Here is an 8,621-nt window from a genome sequence, read left to right on the forward strand (position 1 = left end):
TTGTAAATTTTGAAACAGTGTAACAAATCCATTTGCTACTGAAAACAGATACAAAATCACAGATACAAAATCATACAAAAAGAGCCATTCATCCTTTGAACTAAAGGAGACCTTCCTCTGCTGAAACACATACACCCCCCTTACTGCCCCCCACTTTGTCAGTATTTCACAACTAGTAGATGTTTTCAGAAGTTAGGGTATGGACTTTACTATCCTTTGTACTGACCACTATATACCAGAAATCTCATTTGGGCTCTGATCCAACTCTCCCACGCTCTGAAGTCAGTAGCAACTTTGCCATGGATGCAGTTTCAGACCCACACACTCCTAGCAGAAGTCCAGGGCTGAGAAACACACCGTAGCATTCTCCATATTCTCTTGCTTTGTCAAAGAAAAAAGCTTCATTCTAAACTTATTTCCTTACCAATAATACTTATGCAGGCTAAAAAAATCTTTTTTATTTTGCACTGAAAAGAGCAAGCAACTTTCTTTTGCCTTTCCAAGGGGGCTTCTTTGCATGCTTCATATAGTAGCTATAAAGTGGTTGCAATAAATATTAAAAGTTCTGGTATTTTTGAAAATAATATTATAAGGATACAACAAAATGTCATACACATGTAATCTTAAGTGAAGCATGGAATTTGTCTCTTTTTTAGCTGTGCAATGACGAAGGCAGCCCATGGTGGGATTTTGTCATGTGATCTGGCCTCAGCCTGAAGGCTGTCCAGTAAGAGACCCCTGGTATTTTTCTACGTTTGTATTCTGGAGTCACCTTACTCACAGTTCCTCTCACATGCAGCTATCTACACAGTCCAGGGCTTGAATTACTTCTGGTTCCCTCCCCAAAGGATTTGCCAAAGTGGCAGATTTATATTTCCAGTCAGGGCATCACAGGAGCCCAGGCTGGCAGAGGCTGCACTGGAAATGTGCTGCTGAATCAGTGCACTCTTGTACGAGGGCCCCCTGCTTTGGACCGCTTCCTCAGCTGTTCCAGGCAGCTGCAGGCAGGGCTGGCTCCAGCGTTTTTGCCACCCCAAGTGGCAGGAAAAAAAAGAAGCCGCGATCAGCACTTCTACCGCCGAATTGCCGCTGAAGAGCTGGATGTGCCACCCCTTTCCATTGGCCACCCCAAGCACCTGCTTGCTGCTCTGGTGCCTGGAGCCAGCTCTGGCTGCAGGGTCCCCCATAAAGTGAACATAAGAATGGCCACAGACCAAAGGTCCATCTAGCCCAGTATCCTGTCTTCTGACAGTGGCCAATACCAGGTGTCCCAGAGGGAATGAACAGAACAGGGAATCATCAAGTGATCCATCCTCTGTCGCTCATTCCCAGCTTCTGGCAAACAGAGGCTATGGACACCATTCCTGCTAATAGCCATTGATGGACCTATCCTCCTTTTAACTTATCTAGATATTTTTTGAATCCTGTTCTAGCCTTGGCCTTCACAACATCCTCTGGCAAGGAGTTCCACAGGTTGACTGTGTGTTGTGTGAAACAATACTTCCTTTTGTTTGTTTTAAACCTGCTGCCTATTAATTTAATTTGGTGGCCCCTAGTTCTTGTGTTATGAGAAGGAGTAAATAACACTTCCTTATTTACTTTCTCCACACCCGTCATGATTTTATAGACCTCAATCATATCCCCCCTTAGTCATCTCTTTTCCAAGCTGAAAAGTCCCAGTTTTATTACTCTCTCCTCATACGGCAGCTGTTCCATACCCCTGATCATTTTTTTGCCCTTTTCTAAATCTTTTCCAAGTCCAATATATCTTTTTTGAGATGGGGCGACCACATCTGTACACAGTATTCAAGATATGGATGTACCATGGATTTATATAGAGGCAATGTGACAATTTCTGTCTTCTTATCTATCCCTTTCTTAATTATTCCCAACATTCTGTTCCCTTTTTTGACTGCTGCTGCACATTGAGTGGATGTTTTCAGAGAACTATCCACAATGAGTGTAAGATCTCTTTCTTGAGTGGTAACAGATAATTTGGATGCCATCGTTTTATATGTATAGTTGGGATTATATGTTTACCAATGTGCATTACTTTGCATTTATCAACACTGAATTTCATATGCGATTTTGTTGCCTAGCCACCCAGTTTTGAGAGATCCTTTTGTAGGTCTTCACAAGCTGCCTGGGGCTTAACTATCTTGAGTAGTTTTGTATCATCTAAAATTTTGCCACCTCACTGGTTACCCCTTTTTCCAGATCATTTATTATGTTGAATAGGATTGGACCCCATACAGACCCGGCGGGGACACCACTATTTATCTCTCGCCATTCTGAAAACTGACCATTTATTCCTACCCTTTGTTTCCTATCTTTTAACCAGTTACTGATCCATGAGAGAACTTTCCCTCTTATCCCACAACTGTTTAGTTTTCTTAAGAGCCTTTGGTGAGGGACCTTGTCAAAGGCTTTCTGAAAATCTAAATACACTATATCCACTGGATCCCCCTTGCCCACGTGCTTGTTGACCCCCTCAAAGAATTCTAGTAGTTTTGTGAGGCATGATTTCCCTTTACAAAAACCATGTTGACTCTTCTGCAACAAATTACGTTCATCTATGTGTCCAACAATTTTGTTCTTTATTATAATTTCAACCAGTTTGCCCAGTACTGAAGTCAGGCTTACCGGCCTGTAATTGCCGGGGTCACCTCTGGAGCCCTTTTTAAAAATTGGCATCACATTAGCCATCCTCCAGTCCTTTGGTACAGAAGCTGATTTAAATGATAGGTTACAGACGACAGTTCTTAGTCCTGCAATTTCACATTTAAGCCCCTTCAGGACGCTTGGGTGAATCCCATCTGGTCCTGGTGACATATTACTGTTTAGTAATAAACAGTAATAAGTGTGATTTGCAAAGCCCTTCTGCCAATGCCAGGCCTCTCCAGTTCTTCTCCCTGTACATCTTCAGCCACAGGTGGGTAGTCAATGAGTGTGTGTTGGGGGTGGGGTGAGGGGCTGGTACAGCTTCCTATGGGGCTACCTGGGTCTGGTAACCAGGGCTTTCATCCTGCAAAGCGACACTAAACCTCACTCTGCACAGCGGTGCCAGGCTCCGGGAATCAGGGACCCACCCTAGGGAGGAGGAGACCAGGCCTCACGAATCAGCAATATCAGGCTCAGGCAAGCCCTCCTGCCCAGGAGGGACACCCCACGCTTCACAGGGCAGCCCCCTCACTGCAGGGGTCCCTGGCTCTGGTACCCCCGCCCCCCAGGCCCCATCGTGCCCAGTTTCCCATGCAGCTGTGCCAGATGCTCATTACAGGGCCCCCCCCCTTAGTCAATACGCCCTGTAGCGCCCAGGCTGCGGGAAGGGGCCGGAGGCCGCTCAGGCGCCCCCTGCCCGCACCCTAGGGAACAGCTCCCTGCCCCGCAGACACGCCCACTGCTGGCACTGCCTGGCCCTTTAAGAGGGAGCCTTTGGCCTTCTACCCGCGTGCCTGTGCTGACGTGTGATCGCCCGGCGCCTCTCCATATACAAGACACGCCCCTTGGCCACCCGCATGCGCAGTTCCTGCCCGGGGGTTTTCACATAGCTCATCCCCTTTACGTGCTGGGCGGGGGGATGTTATTGGGCATGCGCACCCGTCGGAAGGCGGAAGTAAGGCTCCATGGCTTACACGATAGCGCATGCGCAAATCTTGTCCCGGGCAAATTAGGCGGGATTCTTCAGAGGCTGTTCCCTTATGGTCCTGTTGTGCTATGACGGCGGCTTCGCAACATCAGTGAGAGGGGAGACTCTTAATGAGTGTGTGCATGCGCGATATCACTGCGCATGCGCAGCTGTGGCCGGCGAAAAGCGCATTTGTTCAAAAACCGAAGCGTTGGGTGGGGTTGCCCTGCGCATGCGTGACAGCGGGACGGCGGTAGGGGAGGTAGATTTCCTTAGAGACGGGTTTGTTTTTGCACCTGCGCAGTGGACCATGGGGGAGGAGAGTCCTTCGTGAGGCCCTTCCTCCCCGGGCGGATGGGTCCGCTTGTGCACATGCGTGGTTCGTCCGCACTTCCTCAGGGGCGGGGTTCGTCGCGCAGAGGCCTCGCCTCCGGGCCGGTGGGCTGTGCGCAGGCGCGCGCCCGGCCGAGGGGAAGTGAAGGTGGGTTCGCGCGGCACCTTTTCCGGCGGCGGCAGCGGCAGCGGCGGCGGGGCTGGGCGCGCGAGGAGGGGAGCGGCGCGAGCCGGGCGCGAGGCACCGCAGCTCCGGGGCGGCTGGGCCGGCTCGCGGCAGCCAGCGCCGGGCAGTCACCGTCTCTCTCCGTCCCCCCCCTTTGCAGGCATCGATGCGCTGAGGAGCCGCTGCCGGGGCCGCTCGGAGCGAAGGAGGGAAGGAGCCGGGCGCGGGGCCGCCCTGGGCCCGGCGGCGACGGGCAGGAGGCCGGGCCTGCACGCGGGCGGGCGGATGGTCCGGAGCTGACGCTTCCCGGCTCTCCCTGAGGCGGGCTGGCGGCCTCCCTGCTGGGCTCGGCTCGCCCCGGCCCCGGCCCCGCTGGGGCGGGATAGGCCCGCGGGCCTCCCCCGGTAACCCGCCTCCCGGGCGGCGAGTCTCGTGTTTCCCCAGCCCCAGCGCTTCCGCCCGGCTCCCCGGGGCGAGGACACCGCGGCCCCCCGCAGCACGCGTGCCAGCGGCCGCCGGGTTCTGCGCTGCCCGCAGCGGGCCCCGTGGATGCCGCCGGGATGGGCAAGGTGCTGTCCAAGATCTTCGGCAACAAGGAGATGCGGATCCTGATGCTGGGGCTGGACGCGGCCGGGAAAACCACCATCCTGTACAAGCTGAAGCTGGGCCAGTCCGTCACCACCATCCCCACCGTGGGCTTCAACGTGGAGACGGTGACTTACAAAAACGTCAAGTTCAACGTGTGGGACGTCGGGGGCCAGGACAAGATCCGCCCCCTGTGGCGGCACTACTACACGGGCACGCAGGGGTTAATCTTCGTGGTGGACTGCGCCGACCGCGACCGCATCGACGAGGCCCGCCAGGAGCTGCACCGCATCATCAACGACCGGGAGATGCGGGACGCCATCATCCTGATCTTCGCCAACAAGCAGGACCTGCCCGATGCTATGAAACCCCACGAAATCCAGGAGAAACTGGGCCTCACCCGAATCAGGGATAGGAATTGGTACGTGCAGCCCTCCTGTGCCACCACAGGGGATGGACTCTATGAAGGGCTGACGTGGTTAACGTCCAATTATAAATCCTAATGATGATAACAACTACTTAGTCTGCAGATAATTAAAAAAAAATATAGCCCGCCTGGTTTCCTAGAAGAATGATTCTCTACCGAAAAAGTAAAACCAAGCATCCATAGGATTATGGTCACTTCTTCTCCAGTTACCACCCTTTCCTTCTACACGCTGACTGGATTCCTGTTTTAACTCTTCTTGCTTGGCGTTAGGATGCTGTAACCTCCAAATGTGACACGAACACAAGCACTAGATGCTATGGCAGACTTCCAGCAAACGGGGGAAAGACACACTGTAGATTTGCTAAGTAATTTTTTTCCTCTCTTGATTAGCCCTTATAATGGTTTGATTCCTTTTTCTTTTTTTTTTTTTTGTGGTGGTGGTGGGGGGAGGAAGAGAAGGGGTAACCATTTTCAATGTATGCTTTCTGGTTCTACTTTTTTGATTTTTTTTTTCTTTGATCACTTGCTGTAGATTGCTTCTTTTTGCATTCATGCAGAATATGTTGCTAGGTCTGTTTCATCAGTAAACTGAAAATTATTGCTTAAAATCAAACTGCAGTCTGTCTTTTTATATTGAGGGCTTCTTTTTAAAAAGAAGCCCTTAATCTGTAACTAAATAGTAACTTTAAATCTGTCTTTTCATATCTAAGACTAACATGGTAAATAAAACCTTGCCTACAGTGGTAGATAGTGAGAATACCATTGTAATATGTTCAAAATGCATATCTGAGGTAATGTAAGAACTGCATTGAAATGTCAGCTGTGAAGTTCTGAACCATACATCATGCATGAGTAGGGATGCAAATAAGTTCCCCATATTACATAGCAACCATATAATGAATAAAATGTGAATGATGTAATAGTTTCAAGTTATACTCTACTCACAGTTCCTATGTCTTGCATTGCAAAGTTTAATGATGTTTAGCTGCAGTCTTAACTAGTTATGTATGTCTTCTCACGGTGCGGGATATCTTCTTTCTAGAAAGTGTAGCAGTAATGTGTAAGCATTACTGTTCGTTTTACTTTAACTTACCATTAGGCATAAATCAAGTCGTGTCTTGCATCTTTCCTATATTGTAAGAGAGGCATTTGTTAATCTTGAGACTTTTGGAGACATTTCCTTTTCCAAAGTTTGAAAATCTCATGTTTTCTGAAAAGCATGCATCCTTATCAGCTGCAAGCCCCCCCATTTGTTTCCATATCATAATCATTTGAATAAGCAAGCTCAGTTCTAAACTTTAACAGAAATTAATCATTTTAACATTTGAGTAACTGGCATTTGAAGAAGTCATTTATATCACAATTTAGTTTTTGCAAGACCACAATCTAACTCATGAAAGTAGTTCTAAACATTTTTGTCCCTCTGTTTCAGTAATGTTACTATAATTATTTATGAAAGGAACTGTATTGAATGTTTGACTTTAAATCCATTGAGTAATTAGTAATGAGGGTGGGGTGTAGAGAGTGAGCATATGACTATGAATGTAAACTTCCATATATAGTTTTTAAAGGGCAAGCAGCTCACTTGCCATAACACAGTTTTCAGATGTCTCTGACTGGCAAGTTATGGTAAAAACAAACCAACCAAACCCACCCAGATTGAGAGTTCAAATCAGTGTATCGTTTCAATCAAGTATTAATACTGGGTGCAAAAAATGTAAAGCAGCTAGGTTTTATTCAGCCTTAAGGATTAATTTCAGATTTCCTCAAGGAGTTAAACTCAACTGGGGAATTCTAGGAATGTAACTCTACAAAACTAGAAGAAGAATTTTTTTTTTGAGGGTGTAAGTTTTACATTAGATTGGGGCATTACACTACATTTCTGCAGTGTTGACTCTGTATATTAAATACAGTGTATTATGGAGCTCTTACCAAAGATCTATGGGGAGATAAAAATATTGAAGTTTATTTCCTAAAAATTTAATGCTTAGGATCCCTTGAAGAAAAATGCTTAGTTTAGAATATGGTTCCAAAAGAGGGACACTCTTAATGTGGGTTGCAATGGCAATGAAAGGATTCTGGACGATACTAGAAAATATAGCAATGATTCAGAAACACTTCTAAAAGGAAAAAGTTCATTAGAAAAGCAAGTCAAGTTCAGTTGCTTTAAACCATAATTCTGAAGGAGAAACGAGACGTCTTCATTTTAGAAGTCCTTTCAAGTCCTTCTTGAATTGTTGCTCCATTTTATGGTTTTTATAAAGTCAAGAAATTCTTCATTTCAGTTTAATGTAATTGGTCAAATAGTGTGGTAGTGTGAAGGCGTATAAACCAAACACCAGGGTACTTTTTTTTTCTTCTGGAACAAAAATTTTAAAAAAGTCAAGCACAAGGTAAATGCCTAAACTGGAAGACTTGAAGCTCTATTAATAGTTTTCAAACTTTCTTAATCTCAATCAAAATGAAAAGTTGGATTTTCACTTTCAGTCTAAAGTGTTTACTGTATTCTTTCTCTTCAAACACTGTTTGGGGCAGGTTTAAATTTCACTAGGTTTTTACATTAAATTGAATTCACAATTTTGTATTTCTTTGGTAATTTTGTTACTTTAGATATTCTGTTGTGTGGGTAAAATGATAAATTTAATTATACTCTTGAATTTTTAAATGTTTTATTCTGGGGGGAAAGACTCTAAAGTTACTGAAACTTGTGTGGCAGATAATTAAAAAATAAATGACCTTTGTTACTGAACGAAATATAAAGGCTTCATTTTCAAAATGTCTTTATGAAGGAAGCGGAGGGTGGGGGAACAATGCAAGTAATTGCAGCCTGCAGGTTAAAGTGGCAATCTTTTTTTTATCAGAATTCTTACAATCTGAATTTTAAGTGTATCAACTTCTCTGTTCATATGAATTCATGAAGTAAATTGGAGTACCTTTTTTTTTTTTTTTTGGGAGGTGGCATTGTTCTTGTCTGGTAAGTGAATGAGTCTGTAGATTTTCATCTCCCTGACTACAGTAAACAGGAATTTTGTGTTCTCAATATGGTTGTAGTGTTGATAAAGAATTAAGAAGCAGAAAATAAAGCAATTATACAGTGCAGCTCTCCTGGTATGTTACTTATATGTGAATATGGTAAAAACAGAAAGGGTCTATATAATACACTGGAGCAGTGCCTTCTGCTTACATAGAGGCCTAGGTTCTGTTTAACCTGGTCTTGAAACATTGTAATGCTATTAGTTTCTCTTTTGAGGAATCTTTAAGTCACATAATTAAAATTGAAAAGTTGGAAAGAGGAGACAAGCTTCTTTTAAAAATACTCCCACTTCTGATTACAGCCTCTTTTATTTCAGTAAACTTAATGTTTAATATTATGCTTTGTAAAATACTTCAATACAAGATCTCTGCCCTAAGGAACTTACGTTGTCACTTGGACAAATATAATGCACAGAACAATTTACCTGCCAGAAAGCATAGAGGTGCTG

General features: G+C 45.5%; 1 protein-coding gene across 2 annotated transcripts; it reads left to right on the top strand.

Annotated features, from left to right (window-relative positions):
* The first annotated feature begins 3,675 nt into the window (after positions 1-3,675).
* On the top strand, positions 3,676-8,238 carry ARF6 (ADP ribosylation factor 6). 2 transcript variants are annotated; one of them, XM_045015072.1, is made up of 2 exons: positions 3,676-3,890; positions 4,288-8,238. In XM_045015072.1, the coding sequence occupies exon 2, from the start codon at positions 4,688-4,690 to the stop codon at positions 5,213-5,215; it is 528 nt and encodes a 175-aa protein (XP_044871007.1). In that variant the 5' UTR covers positions 3,676-3,890; positions 4,288-4,687; the 3' UTR covers positions 5,216-8,238. The 2 variants fall into 2 exon arrangements, with proteins under 2 accessions (XP_044871007.1, XP_044871009.1); XM_045015074.1 differs by lacking the exon at positions 3,676-3,890 and adding an exon at positions 3,979-4,109.
* Positions 8,239-8,621: the final 383 nt, after the last annotated feature.

The sequence above is a fragment of the Mauremys mutica genome, chromosome 4, assembly GCF_020497125.1.
Source record: "Mauremys mutica isolate MM-2020 ecotype Southern chromosome 4, ASM2049712v1, whole genome shotgun sequence".
In the NCBI taxonomy this organism is placed as follows: Eukaryota; Metazoa; Chordata; order Testudines; family Geoemydidae; genus Mauremys; species Mauremys mutica.

Bases quoted from the DNA above. Each gene is read 5' to 3' on its own strand.
- ARF6 (XM_045015072.1), top strand. From the start codon at position 4,688: ATGGGCAAGGTGCTGTCCAAGATCTTCGGCAACAAGGAGATGCGGATC.